The following is a 21,691-nucleotide window of genomic DNA, read 5'->3' on the forward strand; positions in this document are numbered from 1 at the left end:
GGGTAACTAACCTTTATATAATGTTATCTATCTGGCCCACCCCTATCGACTAGCCATCAAACGCCACATCTACGTTAATAACAAACGAGAACTTCACCTGAAATGGACATAACAAGTGATAAAATTGTTCAAGCGGTTATCCTATCAGTACGTTGTTTCCAGAGCTTAACGCCGTTACCTAGAGACTGGTAACTTTCATCGAAGACGATATTCCGGAAGAAAAAGATGCACATCCGAGAGAGATGACCGATTCATTGTTAGAATATCGCCGAGAAATCGTTCAAGTCCAATAAGAGCTCGGAAAAACGCGAGGAATGACTTTGAGTAGTTTGACAGTCAGAAGAAGACTTAATGCAGCTAAAAAAGCCAGCTACTGGCTCCCAGCTCACCGAGGAGCTCATCCATGATTTGCCAAAGAACATGTTAATTGGACTCAGGAGCAATGGGGTTGCGTTCTCTTCTCAGACGAAAGGAGAATGTCCCTGTATGTTAGCGTGTAACTTTTGCTCACCAGTGTATATTTTTAAATTTGTAATCAAAGTGTGTGTGTGTGTGTGTGTGTGTGTGTGTGTGTGTGTGTGTGTGTGTGTGAAAGTGATCAAAATAATTTGGTGAAGTCTGAGGGTATCTCGATCAAACAGGTCATGGACGAAGCCAATTCTAGTTACGCCACTGACTTTAATGTATGTTCCACACGTACCAGCTCTCACTTTATAAAGCTAAGCAACTGACTCAAAGATGGAAATTGTGAGTGGATTATAAAAATATGTAATCCAGTTTTTCGATTTTAAACTGTTAATTTTTGTTTTAATCGAATTTCAAAGTATTCAGGATTCTTTTCATAATCTCCATGATGAAATTCATCAAAATATGATCATTTATTTAATTATTAATCATATTTCTATCCAAACCGTCAACAGAATTGTGTTTCAAAGCAGGATTTATAATTTTTAGTTGCCATAATGACGAAAATTATTTTTTTAAGTTGCGTTTTGAGTGTTCCATGTAGTGAAAGTGACTGCACTTTCGGGACGCTCAGATTTTAGCATTTTATGAGCTTCTTTGACACTTTTTTCAATTTGAAACAAAATTTAAATTAGAAATATATATTTTATGAGAGACACCACGTGTTCTCACTAAAGCTATAGTAGCAGAGTGTATGAGACATACTAGTTGAAACAGATGCAGCGTAAGTAATTGCAGCTATAACAATTAATTCACCTCATAGCTAATTACGATGTGATTAGATCATTTCGAAAATTAATTTTCGGTATACGGTGCTTTACATTCCTATTTGATGGTCATAAAGTAATTTGATGGTCCGCTTGATATTTCTACCGTATATAACCGAATTATATTCAAACTACAACATCACGAACTCATAAAACAAATAATCATATTTTTTTTTCCAAATTTATGATTGTTTGACAAAATCTCTTTACGGCGATTGGTGTTGTGGCGTCATTACTGATGTTAATTCATTTTTACCCAGCTTATACTTTAACGACCTTTTGTAGTTAAAATTGTATTAATCACTTTTTTCGCTTGAATGGATAATTAAGCTGCAGTTTGAAATTTAGTGGAGAATTTCGTAAAAAATGAAGTTTTTAAGCGCCTGACAAAAATTACCGAATTTTTGGGTAGATTCTAATACATTTGATTCGAATTCGAAGACTACATCTTAGAAACTGTGGACACCAATCAGCTTAAACCAAGTTCTTATGTTATCATGGTGCGTTTAGGAAAATTTTTACGTTACCATAAACATTGGTTTGCAAATGTCTCTCATTGATAAGTATATTTCAAGATTGTTACTTAAATAATTCTATAATATATATTTTTGGAACACATTCATATATTTTATTCATTCATTTTATTGAAGTCTGTTCTTCAGGCTCTTGTGAGTAAACATTTTCCTTTAGATTGTTTTCCATTTTTGCCGATACTTATTTCATATTCCTGGATTATCTGGACGATCCTTTATCCTACTTTAGAGCTGGCCCCATAGGTTTTCAGTGAAATTGAGGACAAGTACAGGCTATTGAACACCTTTTACTTCTAGTGTTTTAAGAATATGCATAAAGATAAAAATTACAAAATCATGTATATTATCATCGTCAAGCCTTTCAATCCTTTCGATTATGGCGCTTTAAAATCTTTTTTTGAGGTGAATTACTCCTCATTTTCTAATTTTTGTTTTCTTTATAGTTTATCGTTTGTCTTTGCTGCTTTTGTTATTATTTTCCATTCCTTTCGGTTCCGACTTTTTTGCCTTCCAGTTCTCTATATCAAGTGCTCTTATGTCCTCCTCTATTTCGTTCATCGGACTGTCCTTTCTCCTTGGCCACAATGGGATCCATTGCGTTATTCTTTTGATCATTTCAGTTTGGTTTTTTTCTCATTATATGCTCATCCCAGTTGAGTCTTTGTGCTTTTATGTATCTCACCATATATTTTTCCTTCTCCGGCTCTTATTTTATTTCTTCGTTTTTCTTTGCTCTCCTTTCTCCCTCCTGTATTATATTTGGACCTGTTATAGTTCTCATTATCTTTCTTTCGGTTCTTAAGTTCTTCTTCTTCCTTTTTGTTGATTACTGTTGTTTCCATCGCATACGTGATTACTGGTCTTATTAGGGTTTTGTACATTTTATTTTTGTTTTTGTTTGGTTTTTTTCTGGTTGTTTGTCCTAATGTTATTTCTATATAGTTAAAGGTCGATACTGTTTCATAATTGTATTTGTTAGTTTTCAGTTGATTTGCTCTCTCTCCTCCTTTTTTCCTCTATTTTCATAGATTTTGTTTTTTCTGCATTTATTTCCAGTCCGTAATTGCTTGCTTCTTCTAAGTTGTTGACCGCCTTTATTAATTATCTACATGTTTATAATTTACAACCAGTATATATCTCAGTTTTGATTCCCAGAAGCATATGTTTGCACTCTAAATCCTTATACTTACTATACTTATACTACTATAATTATAACAGAAAAGGCAATCGATATTTATGTTTCTTTTGGTATTAGGAGTCTTCTTTTCAAATCGGAAAATTACAGTTATAGAAAATAACCTTTCAAATATTTTTCCAATATTACAATTTTCAAATCTGTTTCCAAGAAACCTCTATTTGTTGTATATAAAATATGGAGTAACTAAAAATCAATCGAAATTCCGAAATTAAACGAGTTGTGCCATTAAAAGGGTCACCAATCGATCCAGAAGGACATTTTTATCTAGTTCTGTGAAAATATTTCTTTGAAAAATGGTAAAATTATGAAAATAATATGCTGTTTTTCTCACTTTTTATGAAAATTGAATAGAAATTTAGTTTTCTCGAGGTGAATGTTGAATTATTAAGGTACGAGGTACATTCAAAAAGTAAGTTTTCTTCTTTGTCATCACGTAACAGATCTCTAACATATCAATTACATAATCAAAGCGTGGTAGAAGTGGTATGAAAGGAAAACTCTTCCTTCCTGGTATAAGATTCGATCGGTGGTAGAGTTTTTTTGTGCCCAAAGCATCGAGTGAAACGACGTGTCTTCCAAAACAAGAAGTGTGGGATGCTTACTGCAGGTGTGCACTCCACCATGACAAATTCTCGTCCAGATACGACTGGTTGTTTTGACGGAATTTCGCTGCGAGTTGTTTGGTCATCCACCCTACAGCCCTGATCTTGCCCTTAGAGATTTTCTTGCTCCTCAAGAAATTCCTGATCTCCGTTGAGAGTTTTGGCAACATCGAAGAAGTCTATCAAACGCTGGTCCCGTTCACAGGCGGCAGAGGAATACAAAAGTATCTTAATTCCAGTAGTAGCTATGTTGAACAATAGCTAAACATTGCTGTACTTGTCAATAATAGTAAGTTCGTAAAAGCGAGTTATTTCTTTTTTGAAGGAAAACTCACTTTCTCAATATTAATGCAAATGAAACGATTTACTTGTAAATCACGCAGGTCAAAACAAAGCTAATATTTAGTTAATATGTGTCAGAATTTGGGGATGTTGAATTATGGAGAAGAGAAAATGAAATAGTGTTTTATCAGAAAATAATAGTAATGAAAATTTCATATTTTATTAAAAAGTAGGATTAATTTTGATTGATAAACGTATATGAATCAATAATACGTCCAGTTCTTACACATGTACTTACAAACTCACGCAAAAACAAAGTACTCACTCAGAATCAGAGATCTCGTCAGAAAGGAGCGAATAAGAAACGAAACAATGCGAGAAGATTTGAACTTATAATTGAAACAATTGAAAAACAACAGCTTAGATGGTTTGGATACCTTTAGAGAATGGAGAGCAATGAAACGGAAACAGGATTTGGCAAGTTAGAATAATGGAGAAAAGGTAACGAGGATACACAAAGACGATAACTGAAAACTTAAGAGAAGAAAGAATAACATGTATAGAGGATATGAAAAAGGATAAGAATAAGCAAGATTGGTAGATATTTGTGCAAGACCCACAACGAGATATAAGGAATTATGATTATACATTTATGGTATTGAAAGTATATTTGAAAATAATATCGTGAAAAAAGAAATAATATAAAGAAATATTTTTTTGAAACAATATTGTATTATTTGATCGATTTAAATGTGAATAAAATTGATAAATACTTCTCTGTGCTCTTTAAATATATTACAAAGAAGTATTTAATATTTCTACTGAACTTATAAATAAATGTTATTTTCTTCTATAATAGATTTGAACGAAAATCTTTTTTATTCATTACCAAGAAAAATAAAAGATATTATGTTAGATGGGACGTAAGGTCGTGAATCTACCTCGTAAACACTTTGACCTATTCGTCTATTGTGTACCCCGGACTGTTCACCAGTCAGGTAGCAACGACTTTGCAAAGTGAGCTACCTATCTTGGGGCTTTGTGGATTACTTTGGGCTTTCAAAAGATTAAATGTAACCACCGAGGTCTTTGTTCATGGATTGTTTCGAACTCACAAAGGAGTTGTTTCCTTCGGTTCCTTACAGGAGCGACAAGAGCTGTCAGAATGGTAGTTCGCCTGACAGTGTCCAGAAAGCATACCAGTAACTCTCCTTAGCTCGCCTTTTTTCAATGAAAAGACCTTTTCAGACCAATTGGTGGAATAGAAAAGAAATATTTTCGATGATTTCGATTTCTTCTCGTTTTCCCACTGGATGGCTTTTAGTAAAACCTATAAAAAGTTGTGGCTCTATAGAAGGAATTGTCCCACCTTTTTTCGCCAGATGATCGGCTTGTTCATTGACCCGTATTCCTATCGAGTTCAAAGATTCGATGCAGTTCCGCTCTAACTTTGACTCAATGTTAAAAGAGTGAGCAAGACTGCTCTGTTCTCTGATAGGATGAATATCTTCGAATAGCTTATGTTTCCACTTGGAAAATGGAAGGTTCTGAGTTCATTGGGATAGCGAGCTTGGTTCCTGGGGTATATATAGCAAGATATTATGTTGGTGTTTACATCGTTGCTAGATCTTTCGTTTTTATGGGAATATGATAAAATAATTTTCCAAATCATTCAGGGATGGAACACAATGTATTGGAATGTTTTAAAAACATGGCTTGTACTCAAATAAACAAGCTACGTTTTGAGCATACGATTTATTTTATAATTTCTAAACTTCTTGATTTTCTTCTTATTGGAATGTAATTAATTTTTTTTCAGTTATTGTTGATTACAGTTAAATGATTTGAAAATATCTTCTACTGCAGCGCTTATTAAATTAAACTAGTTTATTCAATTATGATGTTAGATAATCCAAATAACTAAATATATTCAATATATAGATATTTATTGTTGATTTCGGAAAAATATATGATGTATAATTTGAATAATAATACACTGAATTTATGTGTTGTAGAAAGTTAATGTGAGTCAGTTTCTAGATTTCAAACAAATTAATTCTAATTAAAAGTATAAAAGATTGATATTTTAAAACATTTTAACTTCATAATATTTATATTGATTCGATTTACATTTAATAACCATCAGTCTTCGAGAGGATCTATTTCGAACAAAACTTTAAAACGATATAATATTACATTCACCTATTGTATTTCAAAAATTAGAGACGTTTGAATTGAACCTGGACGTTTAAACCCTCCAACACACCAAAAATCATAAAAATCTTGCAAACCCTTTTCTCTATAAAAGATAATGAAAATCTGTTTCTCAGATAAACTAGCTATGAATAGTTAAAATTATGACGCAACTTTATGAATTTGACAAGGTTACAGTTTTTGTTTCTCTTTTAAATATAATTTGAACACATTATCAATGGCTCCAGGAAAGATTAGAATGCTTTCGCGTAAACCTACTCATGATGATTAGTCATCTATTTATTTTATGTGTATTTATAGCGAATTTCATCATAATACGGAAAATGACAAATATAATAAATCATAAATGTCATATACAGATAATTTCAATGAATACTATTCACCCTATATAAATCCGTAGTGGACACATATATCACTCAAATCGAGGTTATTGGACTTCAACTTGTATCCACTATTTTTCCAAAATATATCAAAAGAACAGCCAAAAGTGACAGCTGTTCAGGCAGTCTTAAAACATCGATATCCAGATCTACGAAAGTTCAAATTTATAATCCATTTTGTGACACACCCTGACATACGCCCGTGAAACCTGGGTAATGACGAATAAAACCATGAAATTCATACACTTTTCAATGGGTCAACCATCAGCGCGTTTATAAAGACAATGGCAGACAAACGAGTTGTTTGGAAGATACTAGAGAGTAAGAGAAAAGAGGTAAACCAAAAAAACGGTGGAGGGAAATAGTGGAAGACTAGAAAGAAAAATATCCAGATATATACTGTAATAGTATAAACAAATTGCTCAAATTTAAATTACTACATTTCAAGTCCACAAAAGCAACATCAGTCGATTTAGTTTTTATAATCAAATACCGTGTTCTTCATAAAAAAATTTATATAAAAAAGATAAACGAAAGTTTCTTTTTTACTTTTACCTGTACTTGAACAGTCACTGTTAAAAAATTGGTAATTATTGTTTGTTAGAAAAAAAAATAAATGAAAATTCATAATTTTTGTAGGTTTTTTCCCAAAATTTGTTAATTATCACTCACATAGTTCTTTTTTTGAAAACAACTGGACGCTGTTTTGTAAAACTAAACTAATTTTAAGAAATTAGAACATTAAAAATGAAATTTTTCAATATTGAAAATGGAAGTTTCAATTAATTCAAATTTAAAGCAATATTACTAGGTTAGAGTAAGTACTTTCTAAAAATCTTGAATATTTGTTAAGGTTTTTAGATTAGTGATCATTGCAATCGAATGGTTAAACTGATTCTAAAATATGGATTATCTCGTGGCACACTTTACGTGTTTTAAAAAATTGCTTACCATTCAAAATAATCTTTTGATTTTTTGTACTTCGGAACTTATTTCAACTAAAAATTAATTAATGATCTTTTATCTTTGAACAAACTTTCATTTTTGGTTTCGTCTACCAATTCTTTGATAAGTAAATTCAATCAAACTAAATCGAGTTAAAAGAAAAAACAAACAAAAGAAATACAAATTAGTTTTTAATTAATTTCATTCTACACATGTTCAATAATTTCAAATATAAAATGTGTTTTTGTAAATTTCCAATTAGTTCTTTATAATATCGTTAAGAAACTTGAGTAATGAATTTGAGGTTGAGGTGAACTGCCTTCTGAATTTTAAATTGTTATATATAATTATGTCTATACCCTTATAAGAGCAACAGCAATTCCAAAAATAGATATTTGTAACAATGTAATGCCGAGAATTTGTTTGGAAAAAAATAATAACAAGTAAACTATATATAAAAATATTGATTAAGTCGAATTTAATTCCGATAAAACATATTAAATGGATATAAATGGTGTAATGTATTAAATTTTATCTTTTGATAACTCATTAAATTATTTATATCCTTTTTATAATAATCTATGGTTTATTTGTATGTTTATGTAATATTTGAAATATAATAATGTAAGCAACTATTGAATATAAACAAGTTAATATAGGTACCTACCTTTTCGGTTCAGTGAAATAAAAAAAAATGTGTAAGCAGAATAAAAAGCACAGACTACGATAAACGGGAACTACTCCGAACCGAACGAAATCAACACAGGAGAGGAGAGCGAGAACCGAGAATTGAGAGCCTGCTGCAGTCGCGCCTGCTGGCCGCACGTCTTGCCAGTTACCGGCGTCCGGTCGATAACAGTAAACAGTCAGTGAGCGAGCGAGTTCACTTACAGTGTGAACAACTGAACTTGCTGCAGCTATGATTTGGGTTTTATCATTAATGGTGTTGACGTTATTTCTTATCACAAGACGTTAGTTGCTCTCTGCAGATACAAATCTATCTTACGTCAATTGTAATTACATATTTTTCTAAAACATGTTAAGTACTTATCACGAACGAGATTACGAGATTTTATATATAGGTAATTAAATAATACTTAACGCGATAAGTACTGCAATAACAGTCTTACTTTTAAATACTTATTTCAAACAAAATTAACTAAATTATTTACACTTGGCTCCCTCGAGCATATCAAATTTATATCTGTTTTCCAACCTTGATGTCACGAGTTTTAGCCAACATCTTCAATTCGAAATTACTAAAACTCAACGAAATATATATATATATATATATATATATATATATATATATATATATTTCTTATTTTCTTATATGAAAGGCCAAAGTGAACTAATTTTAATATATTTTCCGAGCTCTCGAATACTTATTTATTCATGGTCTGGGACTGAAATTATGGTCAAATACAATATAAGAAATATGTATAAATGTATAAAAATGATTTACAAAATTTTCACTTACAATAATTTGTTAACAGTTATACATTTTTTTATATTGTATTTGACCATTATTTTAGTCCCAGACGATGAATACATAAGTATTCGAGAGCTCGGAAAATATATTAAAGTTAGTCCCTAGATCCCTACTATTCACCTCTGAAATAATTTCGAAAATATATTTTGCCGTTCTTTAAAAGAGAAAACAACAACATTCCTGTCTAATGCCTCGACGAATATTGAATTATATCTCCTCTGAAGTGCGTCGATATTAGTATCCTCAAAGGCTCGCAGTTGCAAGTGGGAGTTTGTAACCAATTACTAGTTTCCACGTTATTATGTCTCATCAGAGTGGTTCAACAATCCTCGTTCGGGCTTAAGACCTGAACTGAAGACAACGTCAAAGAGCGTCGCTATTTGGTTCATGTACTTAAACATTCCTCTGCGAAAGCTAACTGGCGCGTTTTAGATTTTTCAAGTGGTCCTATTCCTGTGATACATCTGTGATCAGACGTGGGTGACCTGTCACTTCTACCAATGATGTATTCTTCAGTTACCACACATAGAAGTAAACTACAATTTAAGAACGGATCTGAACGTCTGCGTTGAGATGCTGTAACTAGAGCTCTGCTGATAGTTCGTCTTTTCCTTCCGATAAGGGGTTCACCCTTAATATTAATTTTTGTCTTGGTGAGCAAAGAAGTCCGCTCGTCTATTGAAGGGTTACTATCTTATAATTGTATCAAACACAGTATGGTTTAAGTGGATGGGTTCTACTATGAAGTTACAGATTTTCGCATCTATCTTGAGAAATGTTACTATATTTTTTAAAATGAGTGCTTTAAATTATTGAAAGAGGCCTATGGGAACAATTCTATATCTCGTGCGCGTATTTTTGAGTTATATGCTTTAGTGAGGGCCGAGATCACCAGCGCCCAGGTCGCCCCGTGACTGTTTCAACTCCGGAAACAGTGACCTAAATCAACCAAATTGTGCGTACAGATCGTCGAATGATCATCCGGATGATTGCCGAGACTGTGAACGTCGATAAAGAAACGGCGAGAAGAATTTTACACGAGGAATTGTACATAACAAAAGTCTGCGCGAAGTTGGTGCCAAAAAATCTGACTCCTGACCAAAAGTTCTTGCGTCAACGGATCTGCTCAGATTTCCCTGATAGGTTAGAAAAAGATCTGCTTTGAAAGAGACCCAATTTGAGTCGATGGAAGCGGTAAAGCATAAAACGGCAGAGCTCCTAAAGGCACTCACCAAAGAAGACTTCTAGCACTGCTTCGATATTGAAGGGGAGCCTTATAATGTAGAATAATTTTTATAATAAAACACTTTTTCGAAACTAGTCTCGTTTTTTAATAGCCAGCCTCGTATGTATTATTCCTTATCCAATGCAAGATGCAGTATATCTCAATCACAAGCATGCGCAGGAATTCTTGATTTTTAATGTGCTGTTACTTTGGCATTAACACAAAAGACAAAAGGGTGAGTTTTGGTTGGTTGTAGGTATGATACTATTGCTAGAGGTTTACATAATGACTCATAACGTCCGATATTTGTTATAACAATTTACCTTGCAAGAAATTGTATGCAAACGTCGTCTCCTTTCATGTTAACCCTTAACAAATTCTTCCACTTGGAAGATTCTCAATTTTTCAGTTCATTTTGATAAAATCTAGTTATGAATGATTTTTTGAATGGATTGTTTGAAAATCGAACAAATCACTTCAAGAAAAAACACCCAATTTCTCATACTTCCAATATTTTGTTCCAGAAACTGATTCCCTTAAATTTTATTTAGAGTATGTATTGATTTTTGTATATAGAAACAAATCTGTTCATTTTTGTGGAAATATTTGCAGAAAACTTGTTTCCTAGAATAAAATTACCTTTTGAATCGATTGACGGTGGGTGTTATTCAATTTTTCCTTTATAGGAAAAGCTTAGAGTTTTTTTTGTAATTGGTCTTCGCTCCATAAAAACAAATCTACTTCCCTTAAATCGATTTCAAAAACAGGAGTTTGGGCACAATATTGAAGTCTAGTTAGTCTAGTACTCGCATTTATTTAATTACGTAGATTTTCATAGTGCCTAGAATACAAGAAATTTACTATAGTACCAAATAAAATAAAAGTTTTAAGCATTTTCTAAGAAGTCTCATAATAAAAAAATGCAAAAAATCGTAATAATAAATAGATTAAGAAAGGTCATCAAGTTTCTAGATATATAAATTTGGATTTTCTACATATATAATAATCAATGAATCGTTCAAACAAATCAATAGACGTGATATTTATGGTTGTGAACGCAAGACACTAGGTTTAGAAGAAGATGCAAAGTTCAGACGTAGAGGACGAAATTTCTATCCATATTCTGTTATGTGCTAGCTTAGCAAATCCCCTTGTCTTTCCTTGTTTTTATTTGTATGTTATATATATTATATTATTTTTCTTAATTGTTTCTAGATTTTTCTTGGTTTGTATTGTTGTTTTGTTCTTATTGTTTCCGTTGCGTAGTTATTTATTATATTACATTGTCAGAAAATATCTTGTCCATCTATGATAGAGGTTATCTTATTTGAAGGCCTTTTAGAAGCTCCGATGCATGAATTTCGTTATGGTTGTTAAAAATTTGTTGTTGTATCAAAAAATATCGCAGATGTACATAAACTGATATTGCAAGATCGTCATGTGACAAACCATGAGATTGAGGACAGTAGCTCCACTCGCATACATTCAATATTGCTGTCAAATTGATTTGTTCGCATTGGATACCGCATAATTTAACAATCGCTGAAAAAAGAGCTCGCATCGATTGGTGGAAAGAAATGTTAAAAAAATTCAGTTGACCGAATGAAACCGAAAATAAAGAACAATCTAAATGGGTCTTTCAAGACGAGCAAAAACCAAAAAACTTGTTCACGCATGAAGCACTTCGAAGCAAATAGTCGCCTGTTTTTTAGAAATAGACATATCGGCACGGTTCCATTAGAGCAACGTAGAACGGTTATTTCTCAATGGTACACCAGCATTTGTTTGCCAGAAAAATTCGAAATAATCGTATAGATTAGAAAGGGTAATTAAGTTTATAACTATTTTAATCAAACGGAAATTAGAAGTTTCTACCAATTAATAGGCTGTAAGAAATGTGGAACTACTTAATGGCATAATTATATTTATCCATGAATAATTAATGAATCGTTTGAACAAATCAATAGACGTGATATTTATCGTTGTGGGCATATTAAAATCTATTTGATTAGACATACCCCTTGCACATTTACAATGAAAATGATATTTACAGCTCGACGTCCGAATTCCCTATGATTCATCTAACTTCTGGTAAAAGCATTAAATATTTTTCACGCTGAATGCTAAAAAATAATTCTCAAGTATAAGAAAATTGATTTCTATTGTTAATATCTGATTGGAATGGTAATTAAACTGATTCTACTTTATCGAATATACGATCTATTAAAATTAACCAGAGTTAATAAATCACTATCAAAATTTGGAGTTTTCCAACTCAGACCACGAACGACCAAACTTTTCATGGAAACCAAACTGTTTACATTATATTTCTCTTTGTTAATTAAGATCAACACATTTTCTTTCTCATGTTTTTCTATATTCTACTTTCAATATTACCGATTTTAAGGTACTATACATTTAAGAAACAGATTATACAATGTAATGGAAGAGGATATTAGTTCACTTTAAAATGTGTTAATTTTAATGATAAATTAATCCCAAGTGTAGCTAATGCTTAGATTTAATAATCATAGCAAATAAAGCCGATTAATTGCAACAGAATTTGATTATACTAAAAAATGAGAAAAAAAAAACAGGAAATTATGAGTGTTGTCCATAAAATGAAATTCGCAAGGAACTGAGGACGCTGGGAACGTTGTTAAGAGTTATTCCAGTTCCTGCCTACAACGTTAATTCTTATCTTGGTAGATGGAGCTACAATTTGATCACACCAGATGCAAATTACACTCCATGATTCGTTTTTTGTGTGTTCCTCCGGTGGACATTAATCCCCAACTGCATGAGGTGTATTGGGAAAAGTGTATGAGTGTGTGCAGAAAATTCAAAGACGGACGTACAGATTTGGATGGAATACTGTCTCCCATAGTGATTAGAGAATTAGAGAAACGCATGTCACAACCGACGAAGAGTTGCAAGAAGAGGTTCTAAGCTATCAACGCGGTGCGGCGGCAACTTCTACGACTCATGTATGAAGAAGACGGTACACCAAATGCAAAAATCCATTTATCTAACCGGCTACTTTTTGACTCAACTAACTAAGTAAATAAGAGTAAAAGGCCACTTTCACGGTTGTATTTGATTCCTTACAGTCCCAAAATATTGTAGCCATCACTACTTTTGTGCTGTTCGTGCTTTAGCACGGGCTCTCCTTTCAAATGGAATCTGTTTGGGATCTCTGCTCATAGTAACCTAACCTAACCTGCAGACAACACATTGTGTCGGTTTTTTGAGATAGTTTTCATTGACTTGGTCAAGTAACTGGCCTTGCCTAGAGATGGCAGTAGTTGCTTGAAAAGTGAATTTATGAATATGGAAAAAATTGTTCGTCATTGTGTGATATGATACTTTTATTTGGAAAGCCTTAGCCCAACCAATATAAAAGCTGAACTCGATTCTACTGTGGGTGAGACTGCTTGTTCTTATTACTAGTAAAATTTTTGCGTCGTTTCAAAACCATGGATGAAAGGTGAACTGGCTCCAAAGAAGGCAAAGACCGTTCCATCTGCTGGCAAGGTCATGGGGTCGATTCTTTGGGATACGTGGGGAAAAATTTTCATTAACTATCTTGAAAAATGAGAAAGTATGAACGACTAGTATTATGTGAACTTATTGCAGCGTTTGATCGAAGAAATCAAGCGAAAACGGCCGCATTTGGCTAAAGACAATGCATTAATTCACACATCCGTTATGGCAATGGCCAAAATTAATAAATTAAGGTTTTAATTGTTACCTCATGCTCCCTATTCGCCAGATTTAGCGCCCTCGGGTTATTTTCTGGTCCTAGACTAGAAAAAATAGCTTTGTGGTCAAAGATTTTCCAACAATGAAGAGGCGATGTCGGCGGTTAATGACTATTTTGATGACTTTGACTATTCTTCTTATAAAAAAAGAATCGATTATTGAACATCGCTACGAAAAGTTTATGAAGCTAAAAGGAGATTACGTTAAAAAAAAATTTTTCCAGAATTTTTCTTTGTTGGGACAGGTACTTCTGGGACCATCCTCGCAGAAATCGAATGACAATTGATAGACTGGTAAAAATAGCGAAGGATAAATCTCCAATTAGAACACGGACTAGAAGACGACCACGAAAGAGGTGGAGTGATAATATAAAGCCAGGATATGGAAAGTTATCGAAGAAGGAATATATTATGGGAGAAAGACGGAGAATTTTTTTAATAAATAACATTTTAGTAGTTACTCAATGATCCAGAGAATGTAATTTTTGAAATACTCATTCTATTTAGGTATCAATAAATTAGAATTTCATTTTTAGATCTAGAAATGCGACTTCCGTGGAACCCTTTTGGAAGACAGTTAATTTTATCAGTCGCATAATTCAAATTGAAATATTCAACTTTATTTTATCTTTTCTTGATAGTAGTTATTTCGAATTTAATAAAAATAATTTAAATCGTTTATGGAGTTTTAATTTCCAGATATATATGCTCAAGCTATTAAGATAATAACGCTGACCTTGTTTAATTATCTTACATTCATATACTTACCTAGATATTTGAGTAGGTACAACTCATTTATTTTTTCACAAATAAAATGTTCTCCTTGATAAAAATAACCACAGTTTGCTTATACAACTCATTCTGAATGAATTATGTAATAAACACTCTATTCTACAGGAACCGTTTTCCTTTAGATTTTTTTTATTTAATTACTCATCCTAGTTATAGTCCGGGAGCCAGCAACAGAAAGTTCCTCTCAAGAGACAATTAGTAGAAGTATCAGAAAAACCGTCAGCTGGCTATATCATCTCGGTGGAAAAACCGTCAGTTGATACTTTGGAAATTATTACGTAGGAGTTAAACGGGAACATCTACTGAATCAGCTAACCAAGTTTACCTCGACTTACTGCTAGCTGATTTTTTCATTTATCACAGCAGTATATTAACAGTTAGCTAACAAATTTTCAACTGGAAGGAAATGACTGAATTTCTTTTTTTGTCGTAGGTGTCTACTGCCTCTTATCCCACCCACCGAGACGTAGCTGACGTTCACTAGGCTTTATTACATAACTCTCTGATGCATATCACTTTTCGAAAGGAAATAATAAGCGAATTTTCACCTGGCTCCCAGACTATCAACTTGTACACAATAAACTATTTTAAGACATAAAAACCAACGTTTTTATATTTTTCAGATTTTGATAATTTTACTACACTTAAAACAAAATTAATGAATCATTGCTAAGGTCCAAAGTTTGGAAAATATAGTTCTTACCACACCCAAAAATAATACAGGGTGATTGGTCAGTACCTCCTTTATCCTTTGAGATATCAATTTGAAAATTTTAGGGATTATAGCCATCTTCACATTTTAAAATTATTTCCAAGAGTGTTCCAAAGTATTGCGCCATATCAAAATTATTTTTTATTAAATAGTGCATCCTATATATTTTATTGCCTAGGTATTTGTAATCAGCTTGACTGTTCCATTACAATAATATAAGATTGTGATGTGTTCTACGGGGTATTTGAAAAGTTATGACCAATTCCTCATAAAAATCAATAAAAAGTTCAATACCCTGTACAATGTAAGAGAAATTATTCAATAATGAACATCTGCCAAAGCATTCGAATAGTAGTAAAAAATTCTAGGAAATTATTCATTTCGTTGATATTCATTGAATATGATACACGGTGAATTGTAATTCTAATACATTATTTGCTCGGTTTTTTCAAATGAATCACCCTGTATTTTAAGTGAGTATCCAAAAGTATTACCAACACACTTTTTTATCAAACATTCCCTATACCTGGTTCTTGATTTTTCTGTTCTTTGGCAAATCGTAGAATGGATTGGGGTTGATTTGGGATCTTTTGCGCTCAATATTAGCTGCCTTTAGTCTTCTTTTGACTGACACTTCTCGTTTTTCCATGAGCTCTTGTTGGATTTTTTCTTCCGGAATCGCGTCTTCGATGAAAGTTATAAGACTCTGGAAACAACAGATTGACTCATGTTCAGCGCACTGGCCACTTCTTGCTGATTCTGGCCTTGTTGCAGCGTTATCACTTTCTGTGTCCATTTTCAAGTAGAATTTTTTTTGTTGTTAACAGAGATGTGTACGATTGAAGTTTGATGGCTAACTGAAAGTGGTAGATAACATTTTATAAGGGTCAGTAACCCCTAATTACCACTATTGTAAAAAAACATAAAAAGGGTAGTTACTGATCATTGTAGGACTGTAATAGCAAGAAACATTACAATGTGTTATATCATTTTGAAGCTAATACTATCAGATTTACGATTTTACTTATGAAACATACATGTCGCCTGAGTCGATTTTTTTCTCTTATTATTATTATCTCACTTTATGCATGGCTCTGTGTTCTGTGGTGCGAGCGGAATTGGAAACCATGATAGTATATCGATCAATTACCAAAATCATTGTTGTTTGCATTTGGGATTATAGTCATTTATATTTATATCATCTATTTATGACATAATGAATGGCATAAAGATATTTTTATCTTTATCAGTCATCGAGGTTAAGTAATAGAATGGATGTAAGTTAGAATTGCTGGAACCATTGGTGACATTCAGACTGAACATACTTTTTACACTACCCCTACACCTACACTCACAATTAAACTGTCTGACGCGCATTTATATAACCAAGTTATCACCAGAAAGTGGAGGTAAAACCAGAGAGTGCAATTGTGAGTGTTGGTGTAGTGATAGTGGTAATTTGTCAATAGCGGTGCTTCAAAAGACGTCTATAAGATCATGACAGGCTACGAATCATGGATCTAGACATTAGAACCCCAAACTACTGTATTAGTCTTTGAAGACGAGCCAAATCCAACGAAAGTTGTTCACACACGAATCACTTCGAAGCAAATGGTCGCCGTTTTTTTCGGAATGACTACACGGTTCCAATACAGCAACGTAGAACTGTCAATTCTGAATGGTACACCAGCATTTGTTCTCCAAAAGTTATCTAAACAATGATGGAAACCAAACGCAGAAGACGATTACGACAATTCGATCTCTTCCACATCAGTTCAATCAAAAACGTTTTCGAACAATCAAAACATCAAATTGATTAGTCATCCACCACACAATCCTGGTTTGGCACCTAATGATCACTTCCTATTCCCGCAATTAAAAATAAATTGCGAGGTCAACGTTTTTCTCCACATGAAGAAGCGGTTAATGCGTTCAAATCACATGTTTTGGAGGTACTTCAATCGAATTTGAGAAAATGCTTCGAGAATTGGTTCAAACGCATGCAAATGTATTGATCTCAATCAAGAATCTTTTGAAAACAATAAAGCCATATCCAATTATTAATATATAATGATTAATTAGGACTCAAACCAATTAGGATGAAAAAATATTTATCCGTCAATTGAAAGTTGTGTGGATAAGAAATATTTTGTACTTTATTAGAATATGAAGAAATATAACCTGAATCATCTACATCCAGATATTTAAATGAAATAGAAAACAAGCATCATTATGAATCAACTATTTTATGGTACTGCTTAATACACAGTTCGTAGAAAAATTAGCATTAATCAACGGTTGCTGATGTCATGCAATCTTTAGTTGTACTACAAGAATTCGTCATATTGAATGCTACAAAATTATTCCACCAAAAGATTGTACCAATTTCAAAATTGAAAAAAGCAAAATCTTTTAAAACGAAAATGGCCCATAGAAAGTTTTGATTAATTGGTTATTCCATGGCGTGAAAGGTAGTATAATTATCCTTTTTCAAATTAGCACTAAAATCGTGTATAATAGCGAACAAGTATTTGAATCAATCAAGTTATCTATTGATTTCACTAATAAAAGATCTTTTATTGCTCGACTTTTCATTAAATTGTTTTATACATTCTTTGTTCTACTCCAGCGTATGCATAGGTAATAGGGCGTTTCATATACAACTTTTTAAAAAAATGTATGTAGAAACAACCTTAATACAAGGATTGTATTATTATGGGTTGTCGATAACGTATTTTCGGTTTTGTAGTATAAGATAAAACACTTTTTTTAACAAAGAATAGTTTTTAATGAATTATATTTCCATTTTGCTCAATTACCTTTTTCCATCTTTCTTTCAGCTTCATGATTCCGCGCTTATAAAATTTCTGGTCCTTTTCTGAAAAAAACTGAACCAGGTGCGGTTGAAGGTCATCGTCATTTGTGAAAGTTTTCTCATTCTGCGAAATTCGAAATAAATTGTAATCAGACGGTACCAGATCAGGCTATATGGGGGATGTGGCATCCCTTCCCAGCCAAGCTTCAATAGATTCCCAGATATATGAGGCCTTGCATTATCATGGTCTTCTTCTTCTTCTTCCTACTCCATATTAGGCAGATTGCCAGTTTATTCTTCGCAGCATGCCTATTGCCTCAATTGATGGTAAGATTATCACTCCATCTTTTTCCCATACCTCTTTTCCTCAGTGGTGAGTTGTCATTATCATAGTGGAACACTAAACCTTTCCGGTTTGAAAATTCTGACCATTTTTCTTTGATAGCTTCATCCAGTTACATTAATTGTTGACAGTAAACATCAGAATTGATCGTTTGGATCCTTGGAAGCAGCTCAAAAACTACCAAACTGACATCACGAGCTTTTTTTGTTATTTTTCAACTTTCGACGTGGTTTGTGTATATCGCAAATGTAGATTCTTTGTGTTAAATGAATTTCTTTCAATTCGTGAGGTACCCAAATATCAAGCTTTCTAGCTAGCTAAAGAAATTTTATTTGTTTTTCAATTGTTGTGTGCGATACATGTAGCCTCTTCGCAACCTATCGAACAGTTATATGACGATCCTCTTCAATTATGACTTTGATTTGGTCATTATCAACTTCAGTAGGTCGACCAGAACGCTGCTTATCTTTGAGGAAAAAATTTCCAGAATGGAATTTTTTATACCAATTCTGACACATGCGCTATGTTAAGCAATCAGCACCATAAATTTCACATATTTCTTTGTGAGCCGAAACAGCTTTCTTTCCTTTATGAAAATAAAGAAGTAAAATATGCCGAAAATGTTCGATTCTGCACTCCATTTAAACAACCTCCAAATAATACCTTTAATAAAAATCACGCACTACTTTCTTCTAAAGTTACGTCAATTTGACCAGTATCACGTGACAAACAGCATTAACATAAGTTATTAAAAAAATAAATCAAGGCTCTCTATCAGTAAAAAGCCTCCGGAAATGTGACAAATTCAATTATCTACATTTCTTATTATAATGATATTTGGTGGAATGAATAAATTAGTGAAATGAATCGATGAATGGATATTCAATGGAGAATAACTAAATTTAGATATTCGTTCCAATCGATGATTACATAATTGTTGTTCATTTCTTGAAAATCTCATATCCAATTTTAGATTATTTTATTCAAGGAGAATTGTACGAGATAACAACGTGAACAAGATAATGTTTTACAATATTTTATCAGAAGCTGTATCTATAACTGTAATTTACAATGTAAACATAACTAAAAAGATCACACTTCAGTATTATATTTCCTAACAGAATATCTATGTACACACCCTGATATAATTTTCTATCTTGAAAAATCTACCAGTCCCTGTTATTTCTACCTCTGATATTACTATACGAGGATGGTCCCAGAAGTACCTGGCCCAATAGAAAAGAACAAAAACTTGAAATGAAATATATTTATTTTTCAAAGTAATGTCGTTTTTGACACCATACACCCAGTGATATTCAGTCTGATACCCTTTTTATAATAAGAATCGTCATTGACCTTTATAATTCCGCCAGAAACACATCAAAACTTTTCACTCGAACCGACCTCTTTTTGTATTCTCAAAAATACAAAGAAACGCCCCCCTAAGACTCCTTGGAGAGATCATTGAACAAGTTTCGTCTCACGCTGGGCACGCTCGTCAACCAGCAATGCGACCCAAAACTCGAAATCAGATAAAAAATTGAGCAAGCGCGGAAAACTCTGAACAACATGAGGACACACTGGCAAACCGCAACCTCAGCCTGGAACTCCGGACCAGAATGCTTCGCTGTTACATCTTTCCTGTTCTTCTGTACAGATGCGAAAGTTGGACCATGGATGCGGTCACAGAAAATGTACGCCTACAGGCGAATGCTGCGGATATCTTGGACAGAACATAAGACAAACATAGAGGTCCTACAGCAAATAGGTAACTTCTCACGACAATCAAGGAGAGACAGTTGCAGTACCTAGGACATATGAGAGGCGAGCGATATGAGATTCTCCGCCTGATAATAGAAGGGAAGATCGAAAGAAAACAGTCCGTCGGCCGTAGACAAAATTCATGGCTGAAAGACTTGTCCAGATGGCTCGGACAGACTCTTTCAGAGCTGCGGTTCTCGTGCGACAATAGCCATTTGGATCACCAGCCTCCGTAGGGAGACGGCGTTTTAAGAAGAAGACTCTAACCACCGATTTTTCATGTTCAGGTTGTTTGGATAATTCCATTTTCATCCATCAAGTAACAATGCATCTAATAAAACGATCATCCTTTGGCAGGGAATCATGCTTTCTACACAATCTTATTCTACAACTTTTATAGATCTTACTTAATGATTTTTGTAAGTATCATTCCTATTATTCAATATTCATTCAGATATTCAAGATATTTGCGAGCTTTTTTATGGCAGGATAGAGGGAGTAAAGATAGGTGATGATATTATAAACAATGTAAGGTACGTAGATGATACTACCATTATTGCAAAAAACATGGAAGACTTGCAAATGCTTCTGGACAAAGAGCATGAGGCTAGTTGAAGATAGGGCATAAATATAAACATCAAGAAAACGAAATGGTTAACTACAGGTAGAATAAAAATAAAACCAATTCCTATTACAATCAACGGACATAATTGAACTGATATCACTTTTCAAATATATGAGTAGATGGCTGAATAATGACATAACGTGCGACGATGAGATGAAAGCAATGATTGAAAAGGCATTCGGCAAATGAAAACCAACTCTCACTAATAGAAACCTCAATATTCAGACGCAGTTAAGAAAACTCTGCTGTTACGTATGGAGCATTTTTTTGTAGAGATGTAAGACTCTCTTAAAGCTGGCATCTCGAATAAAATAGAAACGTTCGAGATGTGGTGCTCTCGGCAGAGAAGAATCCTGGATGAACTCCACTCAAGCAGCTGAATGAGGATCGAGAACCCCTAAACATCATAGAAAGTCAGTTACTTTGGGCGAATAATTATAAAAAACCAAATATCACATTTCTCCCATGATCATCTAGAGAAACTTTGAGGGTAGAAGATGGATAGGTCGCAAAAAGTTACCGTGGCTACGAAATATTAGAAATTGGATCGACCTGGAAGTAACACAATTATTCCGAGTAGCAACTGATAGAGACCAATTCAACCAAATTGAATTTGTTGAAGATAGCCCACACTTGGAGATAAGCGCAGCACCGAAATAAGAAGACTAATGATTTTAAATGTCAACGTATGGTATCTTTAGAAGGTCCAAGGAAGTTAAATAAACAGCGCTGTTACTACAAGGTGTCCAGAAAGGGTATCGGGTATTTGTAAGTTCAAG

At 33.3% G+C, this 21,691-nt stretch overlaps 1 protein-coding gene across 18 annotated transcripts in view; it reads right to left on the reverse strand.

Moving 5' to 3' along the window:
- Positions 1 to 21,691, reverse strand: part of LOC130893009 (plasma membrane calcium-transporting ATPase 2) — a 150,881-nt gene that overhangs the window by 61,203 nt on the left and 67,987 nt on the right. For 5 of the 18 annotated variants that reach the window (XM_057798887.1, XM_057798883.1, XM_057798893.1 and 2 more), the window contains exon 1: positions 7,393 to 7,510. The exons of 9 other annotated variants lie outside the window; for them this stretch is intronic. In XM_057798887.1, the coding sequence (XP_057654870.1) occupies positions 7,393 to 7,395 (3 nt within the window). In that variant the 5' untranslated portion in view covers positions 7,396 to 7,510. Of the gene's footprint in view, positions 1 to 7,392; positions 7,557 to 8,053; positions 8,411 to 21,691 lie in introns of those variants that run through there. 4 more of the 18 variants (XM_057798776.1, XM_057798814.1, XM_057798854.1 and 1 more) reach the window with 4 other exon arrangements.

Source organism: Diorhabda carinulata, chromosome 1 (genome assembly GCF_026250575.1).
Source record: "Diorhabda carinulata isolate Delta chromosome 1, icDioCari1.1, whole genome shotgun sequence".
Classification (NCBI taxonomy): domain Eukaryota; kingdom Metazoa; phylum Arthropoda; class Insecta; order Coleoptera; family Chrysomelidae; genus Diorhabda; species Diorhabda carinulata.